The sequence below is a fragment of the Hyperoodon ampullatus genome (genome assembly GCF_949752795.1).
Source record: "Hyperoodon ampullatus genome assembly, chromosome: 15".
In the NCBI taxonomy this organism is placed as follows: domain Eukaryota; kingdom Metazoa; phylum Chordata; class Mammalia; order Artiodactyla; family Ziphiidae; genus Hyperoodon; species Hyperoodon ampullatus.
In genome coordinates, this window is record NC_136928.1 from 64,624,620 (window position 1) to 64,646,602 (window position 21,983).

General features: G+C 37.1%; 1 protein-coding gene across 1 annotated transcript in view; it reads right to left on the bottom strand.

Moving 5' to 3' along the window:
• The window catches only part of LCLAT1 (lysocardiolipin acyltransferase 1), a gene marked incomplete at its 3' end in the record, with an annotated part of 111,612 nt that overhangs the window by 78,680 nt on the left and 10,949 nt on the right, over positions 1–21,983 (bottom strand). Inside the window, exon 2 of the mRNA XM_079721511.1 lies at positions 21,325–21,523. Within this exon, the coding sequence (XP_079577637.1) occupies positions 21,325–21,523 (199 nt within the window). The remainder of the gene's footprint in view (positions 1–21,324; positions 21,524–21,983) is intronic.

Below are 21,983 nucleotides of genomic sequence, written 5' to 3' on the forward strand. Positions count from 1 at the left end.
TATATGTGCTAATATACAACATATGCTTTTCTCTTTCTGACCTTACTTCATTCTGTATGACAGTCTCTAGGTTCATCCACGTCTCTACAAATGACCCAATTTCGTTCCTTTTTATGGCTGAGTAATATTCCATTGTATATATGTGCCACATCTTCTTTATCCATTCATCCGTTTTTCATTTTAGTGTAGATGAATATACAGTTAACCCCTGGTCAACATGGGGGTTAGAGGTGCCTACCCCCAAGCACAGCCTAAAATCCACTTGTAACTTTACAGTCATCCCGTCCATATCCATGGTTACGCATCCACGATTCAACCAACCACAAATTGTATGGTACTGTAGTACGTATTTATTGGAAAAAAAAACCACAGGTAAATGGACCCATGCAGTTCAAACCTGTGTTGTTCAAGGGTCAACTGTAGTTAAGAGAATCATAAAAATATCTATACTACTCACCTATTGTACTAAAAACTGAACTTCAAAAATAGATTAATTCATCATTGTTGTCCATGTACTTATTAATTCATTATAGTATTTACTATGGGACTATGAATGCAATACCAGAAACAAAAAGCAATGTGCAAGAGATAAAACAAACTGTTCTCTTCAACGTATTTTCAATCCTGAATAGAGGGTGTGGATGCAACCAAGGGAATGTTACCCATAGGCCTCTCTATTAAATGAAAATGAGTGATAATATTAACAGATGCAAATTTTATATAAACTCGTATCACAACAGTCATAAGCAAATACTATGTTTGCTGACTGTGTGGTTGTGCATAACAATGGTTATACAAATAAATCCAGAACAAGTAAGTTCTATTTCTCAGAATTTCAACCTATGTAAGCATTTAGCAAAATGCTACACCAAGTTAGGGAAGCTCTGTCCTCTTTGAACTCACATTTGAAATTAGGTAATGCTCTCTATATCCCTCATCTAAGATGATTAACTTACATGAGGCTCTGGCTTTTAAAAACATTGAGAGGAGGCAGATAATCAATTCTATGACTTTTTCCTGTAATAATCCTTTTAAAGCATGCCTATATCATTAGGTTTCAAATGTGCTTGTGCTGAAAATACAAGACAGAAATCAAAGTATAAAATATGAGCAGACAATTAAATAATATCCTAAAGGAAACTCAATTCTAAATATAATTTCAAATTTGAAAAAACACAAAATGGATAAAACCACCCTTACTGCAAATTTCACTAGACTCCACAAAGAGATGATTACATCTACCTGCAGAGAGTAGAAAGTCTTGCTTGACACTGATGAAATACCTATTTATTGATGGCTTTTGGTTGGCAAGATGCGATTTCTTGGTTATGATTACAGTTTCAGGGTCTACCCTATGGTGGAACCAAAAACCTGTTTTTCATACTATGTGAGATTTGCCATTTAATCAATATTATAGATGAAGTGCCATCTGAGATCTGTTCCTGTTGCAAAACTGATTCCTAAGCTACGTATATTACTAGCTCTATACACTGAGAGAGGCAGTAGCCACCAGCATGTGGTTGGCAGAATAATGCCCCCACAAAAGATATCCACATCCTAATTCCCAGAAGTGTGAATACATTACATGGCAAAGAAGAATTACGGTTGCTAATCTGCTGAATTTAAAATAGGGAGATTATCCTGGATTAGCCTGGGGGGCCCAATGTAATCATAAAAAAGGTCCTTAAAAGTGGAAGATGGAGGCAGGGAAAGACTCAGTGTCAGAGTGAGGCAATGTGAGGAGGACTCAACGGGTTCTTGCTGGCCTTAAAGATGGAGGAAGGGAGCCAGGAGCCAAAGAATGTGGGTGACCAATAGAAACTGGCAATGTCAAGGAAACAGACTCTACACAGAGCCTACAGAAAGGATTTGGTCCTGCAAATGCCTTGATTTTAGCCCAATGAGCCCCACATCAGACTTCTGACCTCCAGAACTGTGAGATAATAAATATGTGTGGTTTAAGGTGATTCCATTCATGGTACAAGCAGTAATAGAAAACTAATACAGAGCACAATCAGTGCCCAGATCTTAGTTTCTAACACCTTTCTTTAATCAAAGGAACTAGGGTTCCTTAGGAAAATGCTGAGTCTAGGGCTGGGGCAGGGAAAAATACAAGAATCTTGTACCACCAGAAAATAAGAAAATGATTAAAAGAAAAAAAGAAATATGGGGACCCAAAAGGACGTAAGAGCCAACCTGCAAAAACTCCCAATGGCCAAAGCTGGAACAATTTCAGCAACAAAATAAATAACAATAGTACTGGATTATAACCCAAAGAATAAAATAAATATTGATAAGTTCATATCGGCATAATTAAATGACTGAGAAGGGACAAATCTCCTTCACAGAATTGCAAATAAAATATGTAGATGCTCCCCACTCCAAGGAGGTGAAGCTTAATTCCCCCTGCCCACAACCAGCCCTACCGAATAAAATACAGAGAGAGAGGAGAAAACATTAACTTTGTGGTGCAGAACCCTGGCAGACACCACCTTAACCAAATGATTACAGTTAACATCACCCATGATAAGCCAGGTTGATATCATGAACCCTCCTGATGAGATGAGAAAGTCACTTCATACCCATGGGGCTTTTTCCCAAAACCCCCAACTAATCATGAGAAAATGTCATGAAAAACAAATGCAAAACAAACTAAAAATGAGGGACATTCTACAAAATATCTGACCAGTTCTCTTCAAAAGCACTAAAATAAAGACAGACTGCCACAGAATGGAGGAAGACTACGGAGACATGGTGACTTAAAAAAATAAAGGGGGGGGATCCTCAATTGGATCCCAGAACAGAAAAAGGACATTAGTGGAAACACTGGTGAAATCTAAATAAAGTATATAGTTTAGTTAATAGTATTGTACCCATGTTAATCTTTTGTTTTGACAAATGTTCCATAGCTGTGTAAGAGGTTAACATCAGGGGAAGATGGGTGAAAATAGGAAAATTTTCTGTACTGTCTTTGCAAACATTCAATAAATCTAAAATTATTCCATATAAAAAGGTATTTTAGAACATCTAATGTTAATGCAAACTACTGTTTAATTAAAAAATACATGAATAACAGCTATTTTGCATTCTAAAATCAAAGACCTAAGTGTTCTTACTTGGGATTCACTTACTATGCCGTTTATTTGATTGTAATAGTTGAAGATTATCAGTAACCACATTTCTAAGATATAGTTGAGACATTATTTTTATTGTGGAAGGACATGTTAAATCTTGGCTACATGATATGTCCCTGCCTAGTATTCATTACACTATTCTATGACTCTCAGAAATATCTGACTTCAAGCATAAGGAAAATAACTCCCATAAGATTTAAGGACAAGAATAAACAAGGGAAAAAAGGCCACACTGGGTTTCGTAAACTCCCTTAACAATGACATATATAATAAATACAACAGCTAATTCAATTTTTCCCCAGTATTACAATGCTGCCTTTCTCTTTAAAAATATCATTACGGGGGCTTCCCTGGTGGCGCAGTGGTTGAGAGTCCGCCTGCCGATGCAGAGGACATGGGTTCGTGCCCCGGTCCAGGAAGATCCCACATGCCGCAGAACGGCTGGGCCCATGAGCCATGGGCGCTGAGCCTGCGCGTCCGGAGCCTGTGCTCCGCAACGGGAGAGGCCACAACAGTGAGAGGCCCGCATACCGCAAAAAAAAAAAAAAAATCATTACGATTTATAGGTACTTATTTAGCCACAAGTGAAAGAAAAACTGAAGGCGCTAGAATCAAGTATCTATTGAAATTAAGGTTGAAAAACAAACTATAAAGTACATTGGGTCCATCTCTCCTATTTTTTTTTTTTTTTTTTACTATTATTGTAAAACACCCTTTTACAAAGTTGGCTCAAATTGATCATTGTAAGATTGACTTTATTTGTGCTTCTCTACTAAATGCAAAGTGGACAGAAAACCCTAAAGCTCCCCCCAAATTCTTTTACTTCTCTCTCCTAAAATTGCCGTTATGAAAACATGCATTTTAGGTAGTTTTTAGAATCTACTTATTAATTTAGGCAAAGAAATTCTTCAATTTTCAGTACAACTGAGGGTACTGAAAGGCCTAGAGTCAAAATATGCTTCACAGCTCACATCTGGAATGCCTCGCAGCCTGAAGCAGTGCAGCTGACTGAGGTATTAGAGATGGTACACATCTCTAATTTAGGTAAACAACCGTAGTATAACTCCAGTAAGTAACTGACTGAATAACCTTAAAGCCCAGAACCATGTCTCCCAACCAAAGAATCTGTCAACTTCCACACAGCTCAGAACTTGAGCTTTGTTAAGAACTCAGCTAACACAGTCAAAACAAAAGCTTCATTTAAGTTACTTAGATCTCAGTACAATCATAAAAAATTACTTAGTTCTCAATGTAATTCTAGAAAGAAGTATAATCCTGGTATACTGCCTGGCATATGACTTAACTAAAATAAACCTTTGTTCCCAATGGGTTTCCCTCCCTCCCTGGCAAAAAGAAAAAAAAAAAGCATCAAACTCATCTCAGCCAAGCAACCCTGGCAACTGAAACTACAAAGTCAACAACTACAAAAACTTATTTTTCAACTAGCAGTAGAAGAGCTAAGATGAAAATGATCTGTTACGTATCTGAAAATACACAGAGTTGTATGTGATATCTAGCCATAGAGCTAAAATATTTTAATATACTGTCTACTATATTTCTTCTGACAGTTTTCATAAAAATCTTAATTCACGATAACCATTATAATAACATTTACTGGATGACTAAATCAATCGTTGGATACTTTTCTTTATAGATTGGTGAAATGTGGGAAAGAAGCTGTATGTATCAGGATGCTTTGGGCTATAAATAACAATACCAATCTGAAAGTCATATAAACACTCTGGGTGTATGTGTCTCACGTAAAATGAAGTCTGGCCCCAAGGCTGGTTCAGAAGCCAGGCTCTCACATTCTATTTGGCCATCCTCTTGGATGCAAGATGATTGCAGGAGCTCCAAGTATGATGTACTCTCACAATAATGTCCCAAAGTAGGAAAGAAGAGGCATTGTCCCTTCATGAACCTCTTTTCTCTTATTAAGGAGGAAAATCTTTCCCAGAGCCTTCTCACAAAGAGTCTCCCTATTAGGTCCCTTTGGTGGGACTGGCTGATAGGAGGCTGAGGAAGGCAATTTTCATTCTCTGTCATGGGATGTGTGTATCATAGAAATACATTGTTTAAAATAGTAAAACATCCTCTCTGGCCTTTAGGTATTTAGTAACAAATGCAACAACACAGGAAAGAAGGGTGCTGTGAAACCTTCCATGATTTAGATAACAGTAGGAAGCAATAAAGTATCAGTCTCTTGTGGCCAGGTGACAAGAAAATTTGCTGTAAGAGTAAGAACTACAGTTTAGTAATTAAGTAGCCAGGAATCCTTGACTAAAAGCCGCCTTTGAAGATAGGTCACAGAGGGAGTGTCAAATATATGTGCTGTAGAGTAGCGGTCCCCAACCTTTTTGGCACCAGGGACCAGTTTCGTGCAAGACAATTTTTCCACGGACGGGGGTGGCGGGGAGGGGGTGATGGTTTAGGCGGCAATGAGACCGATGGGGAGCGGCGGATGAAGCTTGGCTCGCTCACCCGCTGCTCACCTCCTGCTGTGCGGTCCGGGTACTAACAGACTACACACTGGTACCGGTCCTCGGCCTAGGGGTTGGGGACCCCTGCTGTAAAGATTCCTTCCAGGAAATCTCAAGCAGCTTGTTACTCAGGGTGACTAGTAACTAGTAATTCCTCACTTAGCTGATGCAGGTAATAAAACTGATGCCTCAGGTATACCGAAGAAACTGGTAGGAATGGGGTGTTACTGATACCGACTCTTGAGGAGAGTCTTACTTCAATAGAGAAATGTATTCATCTTATTCTCTGAGTTGTAAAATAGGAGAGCAGCATGAAGTGTTGTCAAATTTTAAAAGGGTCCACCAAACTGAATGGTGTCAAAGACATTCATGGCTTAAAGATGGTTCTAGTTTTAGTGAATGTCCATTTTAACTAGGAGGAAGCTGGGTAGGAGAGGGAGAGTTTTCCCTCTCACCAAAGATAAAGTTGGGTATGATAAACTGTAAATATCTCAAATAGAAAATTATCCATTCTTTGTACTTACTATATAATAGTTAATAAAATTAAGGTGACTTCAGTAAATTTAGTGATTCTTAAAACGGTGTGAGAAATATCTTTAAATGAATTTACATCTAACACTTATACATTAAATACAGTTAAAACTGAAATTTTGACCACATAAAATGGATTATCTTTCCAACTAATGTATGATACCTGTTTTGCAGCATGTTCATGTGTAATAGCAGCATACGCTATAACCACTGTTTCTCCAGTGTATTGGGCAAGGTGTACAATAGATTTTAACCGAGTAGTTTTTACTCATGGTCTTTAAAAAGAGAAGAATACTTATAAAATGCCAAAGGCATATTTTTTAAATTCCAGATTTAAAATTAAATTATTTTTATAAATCAGATTTGACCAAAAAAATTTTAATATTTTGGGAGACAGGTTATACTCAGGGAGGCTGGACTTAGGAAAAGCCTCTGACCCAGTTTCAATTATCCAGCTAAAACAGGACCACCACAGGAGCCTGTAAGGATACACTCAGACTTTGCATGCCTTGAACAAACAGAGTGGATAAAAGCATTCATCAGAGGCCATGCTGTTACTTCTTTCTTCTCCCTGATCTCATTCTGGAACAATCTAGATATATTTCACAATTTGTGGTTGTTCCTAGTTTTTTCACCACTACCTTATGTTGCAGTTTGAGAACAGTAGGATTATATGACAATCTAATTTGAAATCATGAGGTATATGTCAGGGAGAGTTTTAGTTTAATCCATGACTTGGCAACTTTTTAAATCACTATCCGTTTAACGTTTACTCCTCTTGTTGTGCTTTCTAAAAGCCTCAAACCCTTTTGCCACTCAAGTGTGATTAACTATTGATCCAGAAAAACCAAGGAGCCATGAGCTGGGTGGGCCAGATGGCACACGAATTTCCTGGTACAAAAACACCAGGCAAATGGACTTTTCATGACACCTCTGGGTTTCATATTTCCTGCGTTGTTACTAAGTGGTTATGAAGTTCACTAAAAATAAAAACCTATGTCTAAACCACCATTATAAATAGTTGAAATCTAACTATCAGACATTTTTTCCTTAACATCTAATTTCACATACCTTAGCAGACTCAAAACAGTTTAGTTAGCTTAGCTTACCAAAACTCTTTACAACGTGAATTGGAATCTAAACACTCTTAATGGTTTCTTCCCTAGCCTGTTAGGTAAGTCTGTTACTTCCACACTTTAAGAAAAAACTTTCAAATTCTAAATTCTCATCCATTCTCCAAACTGGCACTACAGATATATAATGTTATTTCCCTTTGGTCATTCGTAAATGAACTAAAGGAACCAGATAATTATATTCCAAACTCTGGTAAGCAAACATTTATTTAGAAATAATTATGCATAGCAACATTAAATACACCCTGAAGTCATGGCAAGTGTCAACAAGCTAAGTCTAAGCATAGTCTGAAGCAGGATAGAGCTGACCAATAGGACACATCCATTCTCTTCCCTTTCTTTCATTTTCCTCGCAAACTCCAACATTAATACTCCATTTGCAAACACATTCTGTTTTATTTTTCCTGCCTATACTTTTGCCTTGCTTAATTTACTTTGCACTTATTCACTTTAAAGGTTCTAAAATCGGTTTTTTCTTCAATCCAAAATCTGTTCTCATTAATGGTTTGCATTTTTATGAAATCCTATCAAGTTTACAAATACTTTAAGAGCCTACAATGGTGAGAGACACTGTAAGGAGCTTATATCTTTTGGGGAAAGAAAATGGGAAAGCTAAGAATGAAATACTTACACAGAAACTCAAACAAGAGAGAAGACAGTTTAACAATGTTAAAAATGAGTATAGGGACTTCCCTGGTGGTGCAGTGGTTAAGAATCCACCTGCCAATGCAGGGGACACGGGTTCGAGCCCTGGTCCGGGAAGATCCCACATGCCGTGGAGCAACTAAGCCCGTGCGCCTCAACTACTGAGCCTGCGCTCTAGAGCCCGCGAGCCACAACTACTGAAGCCAGCGCACCTAGCACCCGTGCTCTGCAACAAGAGAAGCCACCGCAGTGAGAAGCCCACACACTGCATCGAAGAGTAGTAGCCCCTGCTTACTGCAACTAGAGAAAGACTGCGTGCAGCAACAAAGACCCAACACAGCCAAAAATACGTGAATAAAAATACATACATTTATTTTTTTTTTAAATGAGTATACCATTGCAGAATAGGAGGAAGTAAAGATTAGGTGGTCAGGGAAAGAGAACATGGGTCTGTGAGACACTAGAAAAACCAGAGGTCTAATATGGATATCTGTAAGGCAAAAGGTGGGAGGGTGGGTGTCCCAAAAGGAACTGCAGAAATAACAGGCAGCAGCAAATAACACTCTACTGGCATTTAATTTAATCCTCACACCAACCAATAAAGCTGTACTACTTCTTTTTTAAGCTGAGATGTAACTGATGCATAATATTACATTAGTTTTAGGTGTACAACAAAATGATTCCATATATGTACATGTCACGAAATGACCACAGTGTGTCTAAGTTAATATCTATCACCACATAGTTACAAATATTTTCCTTATCAGAACTTTTAACATCTACTCTCAGCAACTTTCAAATATACAAGAGTATTATTAACTATAGTCACCATGCTGTACATTACATCTGCATAACTTATTTTATGACTGGAATTTTGTGCCTTCTGAGCAACTTCACCCATTTTGCCTACCCCCAAATCCTGGCCTCTCTGTATCTATTCAGTTGGGTTTTTGGGGAATTTTATTTTATCTTATTTTATTGTTTTTTTTTATTTTGGGAAACTCTACAAATAAGTGAAAGCATGTTGTATTTGTTCTCCTCTACCTGACTTTTCACTTAGCATGATGCCCTCAAAGTCCATCCAGGTGATATAAATTATGGGATATCTTTTTTTTATAGCTGAGTAATATTCTACTGTCTATATTTACCATTTTCTTTATCTACCAATGGACACAAGTTGTTTCCATGTCTTGGTTATTGTAAATAATGCTGCAGTGAACATGGGGGTGCAGATATCTTTTCAAGTTAGTGCTTTTGTTTTCCTCCAATAAATACCCAGAAGCAGAATTACCAGATCATATGGTAGTTCTATTTTTAATTTTGGGGGAACCTCCATATTGTTTTCCATAGCTGCTACACCAATGTACATTCCTACCAACAATGCACAAGGGTTCCCTTTTCTCTATAGCCTCACCAACAGTTGTTATTGCTCAGCTTTTTGACAGTAGCCATTCTAACAGGTGTGAATGTGGTATCTCATAGTTTTGATTTGCATTTTCCTGATGATTAGTGCTGTTGAGCACCTTTTCATGCACCTGTTGGCCATTTGTATGTCACCTTTGGAAAAATGTCCATTGATCTCCTCTGCCCATTTTTTAATTGGATTGTTATTTTGCTGTTGAGTTGTATGAGTTATTCATATATTTTGGATATTAACCCTTTGTCAGATATATGACTTGCAAATATTTTCTCCCATTCCATAGGTTGCCTTTTCATCTTGTTGATAGTTTCCTCTGTTGTGCAGAAGATTTTCAGTTTGATATAGTACCACTTATCTTTGCTTTTGTTTCCTTTGCTTTTGGTACCAAATCCAAAAAGTCATCACCAGCACCAATGTCAAGAAGCTTGCCAACTATTTTTTCTTCTAGGATTTTTAAGCTTTCAGGTCTTATGTTCAGGTCATTAATCCATTTTGAGTTAATTTTTGTGTACAGTGCAATATAGTAGTCCAGTTTTCATAACAAACACCATTTATTGAAAAGACTATCCCTTCTTTATTGTATACTCTTGGCTCTTTTGTCATAAATTAATTGACCATATATGTGTGGGTTTATTTCTGGGCTCTGTATTCTTTGGTACTGATCTATGTGTCTGTTTTTATGCCAATGACATACTGTTCTGATTACTACAGTTTTTTAACTAGTCTGAAATCAGGGAGCATTATATCTCTAGCTTTGTTCTTCTTTCTCCAGACTGCTTTGGCTATTCTGAGTCTTTGTGGTCTCATACAAATTTTAGGGCTGTTTGTTCTATTTCTATCAAAAAATGCCATTGGAATTTTGATAGGGATAGCACTGGATCTGTAGATTGCTTTGGACAGTGTGGACTTTTAAACAATACTAATTCTTCCAATCCATGAGCACAGAATATCTTTCCTTTCAGATATGAGCACAAATATCTTATTTGTCTACTTCAGCTTCTTTCATTGACACTGTATAATTTTCAGGGTACAAGTATTTCACCTCCTTTATTCCTATTTTATTCTCTGGTGCCATTGTAAATGGGATTGTTTTCTTAATTCCTCTTTCTGTTTAGTTTGTTATTAGTATATAGCAACACAACAGATTTTTGTATATTAATTTTGTATTGTGCAACCTCACTGAATTCATTTATTAGTTCTAACAGTTTTTTGCTGGAGTCTTCATAGTTTTCTATATGTAATACCACGTCATTTGCAAATAGTGATGGTTTTACTTCTTTTTTTCCAATTTGGATGCTATGTATGTAATCTATCTAACTTTGCCTAATTGCTCTGGCTAGAACTTCCAATATAATGTTGAATAAGAGTGGAGCGCATGGGCATCCTTGTCTTACTCCTGAACTTAGAAAAGAAGCTTTCAGCTTTCCATCACCATTAAGTCTGATGTTAGCTGTGGGCCTCTCATATATGGCCTTTAATATATTGAAATACATTCCTTCCATACCCACCTTGCTGGAAGTTTTAATATCAATGGATGTTAAGTTTTGTCAAATGCTTTGTTCTTGTTGCATCTATGGAGATGATCAGACAATTTTTATCCTTCCTTTTGTCAATGTGGTATATCTCATCGATTGACTTGCAGATGTTGAACAATTTTTGCATCCCTAGGATAAATCCCAATTGATCATGGTGTATTATCTTTTTAGCATACTGCTGAATTTGGTTTGCTAACATTTTGTTGAGGATTTTTACATCTATGTTCATCAGGGATATTGGCCTCTAATCTTCCTTTCTTGTGGCCTCTTTGGTTTTGGTATCGGGGTAATGCTGGCCTCATAAAATGACTTTCGAAGTGTTCCCTTCTCTTCTATTTTTTGTTTCCTTCTTCTTTTCTTGGCTGCGCTGCGTAGCATGTGGGATCTTAGTTCCCTGACCAGGGATCAAACCTGTGCCCCCTGCATTGGAAACACAGAGTCTTAACCACTGGATTACCAGGGAAGTCCCATCTTCTATTTTTTGGAAGAGACTGAGAAGGATTAGTATTAGTTCTTTAAATGCTGGGTACAATTCACCACTGAAGCCATCTGGTTTTGAACTTGTTGTTTGTTGGGGGTTTTATGATTACTGATTCAATCTCCTTACTAGTAATGGGTCTGTTCAGACTTTCTATTTCTTCATGATTCCTATGTCATATGTTTCTAGGAATTTATCCATTTCTTTCAGGTTGTCCAATTTACTGGCATATAATCGTTCATAGCAATCTCCCATGATTCTTCATATTTCTGTGGTATCAGTTGTACACCTACCCTTTCATTTCTGCTTTATTTGTGTCCTCTCTTTTTTTCTTGGTGAATCTAGCTAAAGCTTTGTCAGTTTCCTTTATCTCGTCAAAAAACCAACTTAGCTTCGCTGATCTTTCCTATTGTCTTTTCAGTTTCTCTTTCATTTATTTCCTTCCTTCTAACTTTGGGCCTTATTTAGTCTTCTTTTTCTAGTTCCTTGATGTATAAAGATAGGCTGTTTATTGAAGTCCCCTTTAAGAATTACTTTCGCTGCATCTCATAAGTTTTGGTGTGTTGTATTTCCATTTCCCTCTGTTTCAAGGTATTTTTTTATTTCTCTTGATTTCTTCTTTGACCCACTGGTTGTTCAGTAGTATGTTATTTAATCTCCACATACTTGAGTTTTCCAGTTTTTTTTCTTGTAACTGATTTCTAGTTTCATAACATTGTGATCGGAAAAGATTCCTTGACATGATTTCAACCTTCTTAAATGTAATAAAACTTGTTTTGAGGCCTAACATATGATCTATCCTGGAGAATATTCCATGTGAGCCTGAGAAAAATGTGCATTTTGTTGCTTTGAGATACAATATTCTATATATGTCTATTAAACCATATGTCAGACCAACTGGACTTAAGGCCAATGTTTCCTTATTGATTTTCTGTCTGGATGATCATCCATTGATGAAAATGGGATATTAAAGTCCTCTACTATTACTGAATTGCTATTCTCCCTTTAGGTTTGTTAACATTTATGTATTTAGGTGCTCCTTTGTTAGGTGCATAAATATTTACATATGTTATATACTCTTGTTGGACTGACCCCTTCATCATTATATGATGACCTTCTTTGTCTTTTATCACAGACTTTGTCTTAAAGTCTATTTTGTCTGATATGAAATACAGCTAACTCAGCTTTCTTTTGGTTTCCATTTGCATGGGATATCTTTTTCCATCCCTTCACTTTCAGTCTGTGTGTGTTCTTAGACCTGAGGTAGGTCTCTTATAGACACCATAAAGATAGGTCTTGGTTTTTTTTAATCCATCAGCCACTTTTGCCTTCCAACTGAAGAATTTAATCCACTTACATTTAAAGTAATTATTGATAGCTATGTACTTACTGCCATTTGGCTAATTGTTTTGTGGCTGTTTTGTAATTCCTTTATTCCTTTCTTCCTCTCTTGCTCTCTTCCTTTGTGATTTTCTGTAGTGGTGGGCTTAGAGTCCTTTTTCTCTATCATTTGTGCATCCGCTACAGTTTTTTCCTTTCTGGTTACCATGAGACATAAAATAATGTGTAACAGTTGTTTTAAGTTGATAACAACGTAAGTTGAGGCACATTCTAAGGCTGTACATTTTTACTGCTCCCCCACCATGTTATGTTTTTGAGGTCACAGTTTATATCTTTTTATCTTCCGTATCCCTTAAAAATTATTGTAGCTATAGTTATTTTTAATACTTTTGTCTTTTAAACTTTCTTCTAGCTTTAGAAGTGATTAACCCACAACCTTTACAACATTATTCTAAATTTTACTATATATTTATATTTACCAAGGATATTTATACATTCATGTTTCCCAGTTCTAATTAGCACCTTTTCTTTTCAGCTTAAAGAAGTCTCTTTAACATTTTTTTGTAAGGCCATTCTAGAGGAGATGGACTCCTTGAGTTTTTGCTTGTCCACAAACCTCACTCTCTCGCTCCTTCAATTCTGAAGGACAACTTTGCCAGATACAGTTTTCTTGACTGGCAGTTTTTTTCTTTCAGCACTTTGAATATAGCATGCTACTCCCGTCTGGTCAGCAAAGGTTCTTCTGAAAAATATGCTGATAATCTTATGGGGGTTCCCTTGTATGTAACAAGTTGTTTTCCTCTTGCTGCTTTGAAAATTCTCTTCATATCTTTAAATTTTGACACTTTAACACATTATTGACTGGAGACATATTAATACATCTTTTGTTACCTGAATGTTATTGAAAGGAGACGTATCAGTACGTTTTTAGAGAGTGATACAATTAACATCACTGTGCAAAGTTGTTAGAGCTTAAAATTGATCAAGGGTTCATTATACAACTTGTGATTGTCAATATCATTCACATTTTGCTCCGTTAGGTTTTTGTTCCAACTTTGTGTATATTATAAACGTAAAATTTTCAAAAATGACGTATCGCAAAATTCTGAGTGAAGAAGAATTTTTCGGTGAATTCTATGCAGATACTTTCTCTGATTGTCTGAGTGACATATATACTAGTGTCTCAGAAGACAGTTCTTCAGAATATCATTCTGATTCAGACGATGTGAATATTAGACCAACAAAAAGACAAAAAACCTTAGTGATTGATTCTGATACAGAAAGTGAAAATAAAACTCAGTGCTGGAGAATTCTCCTTTGCTTCTGTAGAAGAGTGGATTGAAGACAACATTTCATGAAAATTAGAAGACTTTACAGGTGTGTCAGGTGTAACTATTGAATGTAATAACCCACAAAGTGTTAGTGAAATAACAATTAATTTTTGGCTGACCAAAATAGAAATCACTGGCCACAGGCATTAATTTTTGCAAAAATCCCCTGTCAAAAATGAGTTAATTATGTGTCTTGGTGTGAGGCTCTTTAAGTTCATCTTATTTGGAATTCTCTGGGCTTCCTGGATCTGGATATCTGTTTCCTTCCCCCGGCTGAGGTACTTTTTGGCCATTGTGTCTTCAAATAAGTTTTCTGCCCCTTTCTTTTTCTCTTCTTCTGGGACCTCTATAATGTAAATGCAGGACCACTTGATGTTGTCCCATAATTCCCTTAAGTTATTGTCAATGTTTTCCATTTTTTATGTTTGCTGCTTTGATTGGTTATGTTCTACTGCCCTGTCTTCAAGTTCACTGACCCTTTTCTACTGCTTAAACTGTTAAACCCCGTTTTCAGTTCAGTTATTATATTCTTCAGCTCTGTGACTTCTTTCTTATATTTTCTATCTCTTTGTTAAACTTCTCATGCATTGTTCTCCTGAGCCCAATGAGCATCTTTAGGGCTGTAATTTTGACCTCTTTACCACCAGGTTAATTACTCGTCTCCAGTTCATTAACATCTTTCCCTAAAGTTTTGTTCTGTAATCGGAATATATTCCTCTGTTTCTTAATTTCACTTGACTCTCTGTGTTGGTTTCTATGCATTAGATATAACACTCACCTCTCCCAGGCTTGTAGGAGTGTCTTCCTATAGGAGATGAACCTTATCATTCAACCCTGCTCTAGTTCTTGGTTGTCTCTTAAAACTTTGTGATTGTCCGAGCAGCCTACTTTATTTTTAGTGGCTCCCAGTAGTTGAGGATGGATATGCCACTGTTGGGGGAGGATCTCAGCACCTTGATTCAGGCCAATTGGAAGTCAAACCCTCAGGCAGCAGCTTTTAAAGTATGTAAATATAGTTCTTTCAGGAGAAGACTTGGAGATGGGCTTTTATGTCTGCTCCCTCCATGCTAAATAAGCTCTAGAGTAATGGTTGGCTCTAAGAACTCTTTCTTTACTTGCTACTGTCCCATTGACCTCCCCCCTCCCCCCAAACTCAAGCTCACTGGCTACAAGAGCCAGGTTATCAAGGGATGTGTTTTCTGGGTGACAGCCACAAAAGTCAGAGTTCCAGACAAGTATACAAACTCCTTTCTCAGAGACACTGGTGACCAGAGGTGGGCCAGAGGGAGAGTGATATCCCCCACCCCCAAGGTTTCTAGATTACAGTCTGCCCTGAGATGTGTGTTTAATTAGAAGCCTGCCCCTCTGGCCACAGCAAGGAATATAAGCAAATAGCCACCTTTCACAGAAAGACTGGGGGCTTTTCATTCAGCTGCCTCTGCACTGGGTCCTGGAGTATAGCCACATAAGTGTGCAGGGCCCTTTAAAAACTATTTCTCAGTTTGCTATATCCTATGGGTCTCCACTGGCTTTCAAAGTTAGATGTTTTGAAGGTTCATCTCTCAGGTGCAGGTGTTAAAAGCTGGGGTGCTAGATGTAGGATTCAAAACCTCCACTCCTGAGGGAGATGCTCAGAGCTGTCAGATTCCTCCTGATTGTGGGTCGCCCTGTGTTCCTGGCTGCACTAGTCTGGAGCAGAGTTTCTGTCTGGCTGAACAGGGAGGTGGGAGGAAACAAGTGTGTCTTGTTTCAAATACCACAGATTCTCATTGTTCTCGATGAGTCTTGGTATAAATTTTCTTGAATAAATGTTTCTTCACTTGCTGTATGTCTTTCGGACCATTTCTGGAGACTTTAAATGACTTACTTCAGAATTTTCACCAGTTTTACTGGGAAGTGGGTCTACAGAGCGCCTCATACTATTGTGTTGGAACTGCCTTTCCACTCATCTTTTTTTTTTTTTATGAACTATTTTTTTAAAAATAAATTTATTCATTTATTTTTGGCTGTGTTGGGTCTTTGTTGATGCGCGCAGGCTTTCTCTAGTTGCCGCAAGTGGGGGCTACTCTGTTGCAGTGGACGGGCTTCTCATTGCAGTGGCTTCTCTTGTTGCGGAGCATGGGCTCTAGGCATGTGGGCTTCAGTAGTTGTAGCACGCAGTTTCAGGAGTTGTGGCTCATAGGCTTAGTTGCTCCATGGCATGTGGGATCTTCCCAGACCAGGGATTGAACATGCATCCCCTGCAGTGGCAGGCAGATTCTTAACCACTGTACTACCAGGGAAGTCCTCCAGTTGTCTTTTATTTTTTTATTTTTAAAATAAATTTATTTATTTACTTTTGGCTGTGTTGGGTCTTCGTTGCTGCACACAGGCTTTCTCTAGTTGCGGTGAGTGGGGGCTACTCTTCATTGCGGTGTGTGGGCTTCTCATTGCAGTGGGTTGTTGCGAAGCACGGGCTCTAGGTGGGTGGGCTTCAGTAATTGTGGTTCACGGGCTCAGTAGTTGTGGCTCATGGGCTCTAGAGTGCAGGCTCAGTAGTTGTGGTGCAAGGGCTTGGTTGCTCCGCAGCATGTGGGATCTTCCCGGACCAGGGCTCAAGCCCATGTCCCCTGCATTGGCAGGCGGATTCTTAACCACTGCGCCACCCAGGGAATTCTCAGTCGTCTTTTATGCCCAAGATTCTTCTTGGGTCGTACTTTAAAATATCACCCTTGTAATATTTAAGTTACATTGTTTTGACTGTCTTTTTTAGAGGCCCCAATTATACAGATGTTAGAACTCCTCTAACTAGGTTCCATTTCAACTACTTTCTCTCTGACAATTTTTTTCTTTTTTCCTCCTTTTCATTCTCTATTTTCTTTTGGTTTTTTAAAAATTGTGTTGGAGTATAGTTGATTTGCAATGTTGTGCTAGGTTCAAGTGTGCAGCCAAGTGATTCAGTTATACATACACATATGTTCATTGTTTTTCAGATTCTTTTCCCTTATAGGTTATTATAAAATATTGAGTATAGTTCTCTGTGCTATACAGTAGGTCCTTGTTGGTTACCTATCTTATATATAGTAGTTTGTGTGTGTTAATCACAAGCTCCTGATTTATCCCTCCCCATCCCCCACGTTTCCACTTTGCTAACCTTAAGTTTGTTTTTGACATCTGTAAGTCTGTTTCTGGCTTGTAAATAACTTCATTTGTATAATTTTTTAAGATTCCACATATAAATGATATCATATGATATTTGTCTTACTTCACTTAGTATGATACTCTCTAGGTCCATTCATGTTGCTGCAAATGGCATTATTTCATTCTTTTTATGGCTGAGTAATATTCCATTGTATATATGTACCACATCTTCTTTATCCATTCCTCTGTCAATGGACATTTAGGTTGCTTCCATGTCTTGGCTACTATGAACACTGAGGTGCCTGTATCTTTTCAGATTATGGTTTTCTCTGGATATATGCCCAGGAGTGGGATTGCTGGATGATATGGTAGTTCTATTTTTACTGTTTTAAGGACCCTCCATACTGTTCTGCATAGTGGATGTACCAATTTACATTCCCACCAACAGTGTAGGAGGATTCCCTTTTCTCCACAGCCTCTCCATCATTTATTGTTTGTAGACTTTTTGATGATGGCCATTCTGATCGGTGTGATGTGATATCTCATTGCAGTTTTGATTTGCATTTCTCTAATAATTAGTGATGTTGGGCATCTTTTCATGTGCCTCTTGGCCATGTGTATGTCTTCTCTGGAGAAATATTTATTTAGGTCTTCTGACCATTTTTTGATAGGGTTGTTCATTTTATCGATATCGAGCTGCATGAGCTGCTTGTAAATTTTGGAGATTAATCCCTTGTTAGTCGCATTGTTTGCAAATATTTTCTCCCATTCTGGGGGGTTTCTTTTTGTTTCATTTATGGTTTTCTCTGCTGTGAAAAAGCTTTTGAGTTTAATTAGGTCTCATTAATTTATTTTTGTTTTTATTTCCATTACCCTAGCAGATGGATTGAAAAAGACCTTGCTGTGTTTTATGTCAAAGAGTCTTCTTCCTATGTTTTCCTCTAAGAGTTTTATAGTATCGCATCTTATATTTAGGTTTTGATTCATTTTGAGTTTTTGTGTCTGGCATTAGAGAATGTTCTAGTTTCATTATTTTACCTGTAGTTGTCCAGTTTTACCAGCACCACTTATTGAAGAAACTGACTTTTCTTCATTGTATAGTCTTGCCTCCTTTGTCATAGATTAATTGACCACAGATGTATGTGTGGGTTTATTTCTGGGCTTTCCATCCTGTTCCATTGATGTATATATCTGTTTTTGTGCCAGTACCATACTGTTTTGATGACTGTAGCTTTGTAGTATAGTCTAGGGTCAGGGCACGTGGTTCCTCCATCTGTTTTTCTTTCTCAGGATTGTTTTGGCTATTCAAGGTCTTTTGTATTTCCATACAAATTAAAAAAATTTTTTTGTTCTAGTTCTGTGGAAAATGCCATTGATAATTTAATAGGGATTGCACTGAATCTGTAGATTGCCCTGGGGAGAATAGTCATTTTGACACTATTGATTCTGGTAGCATCTTTAGGATTCTCTATGTATAGTACCATGTCATCTGCAAACAGTGACTATTTCTGCAAACAGTTTTACTACTTCTTTTCCCATCTGGATTTCTTCTATTTCTTTTTCTTCTCTGATTGCTGTGGCTACGACTTCCAAGACTATGTTGAATAAAAGTGGCAAGAGTGTGGGAATTCCATGGTGGTCCAGGGGTTAGGACTCGGCGCTTTCACTGCTGTGGCCAAGGTTCAATCCCTGTTCAGGGAACTAAGATCCCATGAGCTGCATGGCATGGCCAACAAAAAAAAGTGGCTGAGAGTAGACATCCTTGTCCTGTTCTTCATCTTAGAGGAAATGCTTTCAGCTTTTCACTGTTGAGTCATTTTCTGTTTTCTTGTATTGCTCTTTATTTTCATTTTACTCTATTTTCCTCTTGGATATTTCATAATTCGCTCTTCATTTCTGACATGATTTTGCCTTTTTGTTCTTTTATTTCCTTGAATTCAATTGACTTATATTTCTCCTTGTTTTCTTGTCTATTACTGTTCATTGTATTTCTCACTCAAAAGTATCTTTTTTTTAATATCCCCAAATGTTGAGTTAATGATAATCCATTCAGTTTGGAGTGTTGTGTTATGGTGTACATTTTTTGGCTTTTTGGTTTTTCAGTTCTGTCCTCCACTTAAGTTTCTTTTATGAATTTAAAAACCTTTTATGGTTATTGGGTTTTGCTGTATAATTTTGGGGGTGGGGTAAGCAAAGACTGTTATTTCTTGCTTCTCTTTTTATTCCTGCAGGATTTTTAATTTCCTTGTTTTCCTTCACAACCACACTTCTAAGGAAAGCTAGCCCTTCTCTATATATCTGATTCTCCCTCAGAAGCAATACTTCTCTGAGGCATCTTCAGGTCCCACTGTCTTTCTAATCACTTCCTTATATCTTGTGCTGTGAACTACTATGTCCAGACCTGTGTTCAGTATTTTGGCATTTAGTGTTAGACTTTAATTTTTCTGGAGATACTTTTGTTTGTGCTTCCTCTAAGTTTTCCATGCCTCTCTACTCTTAAGTCTCTTCCCACTCTCAGAACCCACAGGTTTGCAATGATGGGAGGGTAGAAAGAACCCTTTTAGACTTTCTCTGCTTAATACCAGAACCTTCTAAATGCCTTGTCTCCTGGTCATGCTGAAGAGATGAGTGATATGTGGTTTTACTTCCTCTGCTTGTTGATTGGATGTTTTTTGTTTTTTTAAAGATGAGGAAGATCAGGCAGCTGCCATTGTCCTCCAAAAACTGCTGTAAGAAGGCTCTTAATTATGGATTCAATCTCTTTATTAGACACGAAGCTGTTTTAATTTTCTTTTTCATTTGTTTTCATTATTATCAGATTTTGTCAGTTGTATTTTTCTGAATGTAATTTGTTGATTTCATATATATTTTCAAGCTCATTCACATAATGTTCTTAATATTCTGTTACTTTATTTTATGTAGAATCAGGAATGATAAGACATTTATCATTTTTGATCAGTCTTTTTAGGAATGTGGCAGTTTTTAAAATACTATAATATCGTTGACATTTCTGCCATCAAGAGGTGAAGTCTATGCTCCCTCCCCTAGACTCTGTGAGGACAGTGATGGCTTCCACCAATAATGTACTGTAGATGTGATGCTATATGAATTCTGGGGCTAGGTCATAAAATGCCTTGTAGCTTCCTGCTGGTTCTATGGGGATGTTTGCTCTAGGGACAGTCAGTTGCCATTTAAGGAATCTGACTATCCTGAGAGCACAATACTGTGCAAGTGACAAAGAGAAAGATAAAACTATTAGCATGAAGGCACCTAAAACACAAACATGCAGTACTTCTTACTAGTCAATCCTGAGGACAATGCCTGCCCTTTGCCCTCACAAATCCTACACAATTTCAGTACACTGATAGGCACATGGTTTAGAGAGCCAAGAATTCAAATAAGAAATATTACATAGGAAACCAAAGAAGTACAGATTTAATGGATGAGGCTGTCAGGGAGTATAGTGGGTGCTTCATCCACTCATATGTGAATAACTGGTTTGAATATATTTTTAGTCTGTTCCTCACCCCTACTTCACATTACAGAGTGGAGATCAATTAAGATTTAACATGCAATGTTGAAATATCCCTACTTATCCACCACTCAGTGAACATGCTGCTTTCCTAACCTATGGAAAATAAACATTTCTAGGAATTTTAATATTATAGTATACAACAAGGACAGTGAAAAGCCTTAAAAAAAAAAAAAGTGATGGATTAGGTAAGTTCAGAAAACACCAGCACCTGGTATAATGCTTGGAACCAATGGTTATTAAATTACTATTTATTAGATAAATGTGAATGAATCAGTACCTTTCAAGTACCTTATCAGCACAGACCACTTTCTGGTCTAAATTACCACAAGTATGACATGTAATAAAGTTACTGAACTATTAATTCATATTCTTCAAATTTTTGGTCCTTCTGGGACCATATCTACTTCCTTGTGAATAGTTTATTCTATTTCAACGTAAGATGTTTCCGGAAAAGGATTAAAATAATCTATTACCCCCTAAGGAAAAAAACAAAACTGGTGATTATTTTTGGCTAGGGAGGGAAAAAAGTGGAAATGGCTTTAATACTTAAGTGGAGTTTAGTAAGTTATTCTGTAGTTTTAGAGTGAATACATCACATATAAAATAAATGAACAACTTATAATAATTTGTGAATAGCCTACCAAATCCTGGAACACATTTGAGAGTGGCTTTGAGGCAAATTTTCTCTAATCTGAGGTAGCTATATCTCATCAGACAATTCCACAGGAACATCCAGTCCATTCTTGTCCGATGATTCATGATAATAACACTTCTTTCTCCAGGAACAAATGCATCACCTGTTATAATCACTTTTACACCAAACATGGTCTCCAGCAATGCCTACAGAAAAAGCAATACAGATATTTAACAATTTAAAGTTATGATTTTCCATAGGTAAACTTTATCATGTCCCATAAATAAATCTGATTTCTAATAAGTCAAAAGCATGTTATTCTTGCTTCTATAATAAATTAAGAAAAAGAAGTTAATCTGGAAGAACACGAAGGCACTGTTTCTATTTTCAGTTCTACTAATTTAAGTTTCTGGCAGTTCCCTTATTTAAAAATGCTAACTTTCATTGAAATCTTCAAGATGGATTATTAAGACAAAAAGAAAAAGTACAAAAGGCATACAAAAAGTTTCCACTGTGTAATTTTTTCAGGTTATAGATATATAAGATTTTTAAATTTTTTAATAAAAAGAAGAGTCAAGAAATTTAATACTGGACATAGGACTGAGGGAACAGAGAGTCAAATTTTTCATTTTATACCTTTCTGTACTAAGATTTTTTTTAAACAAA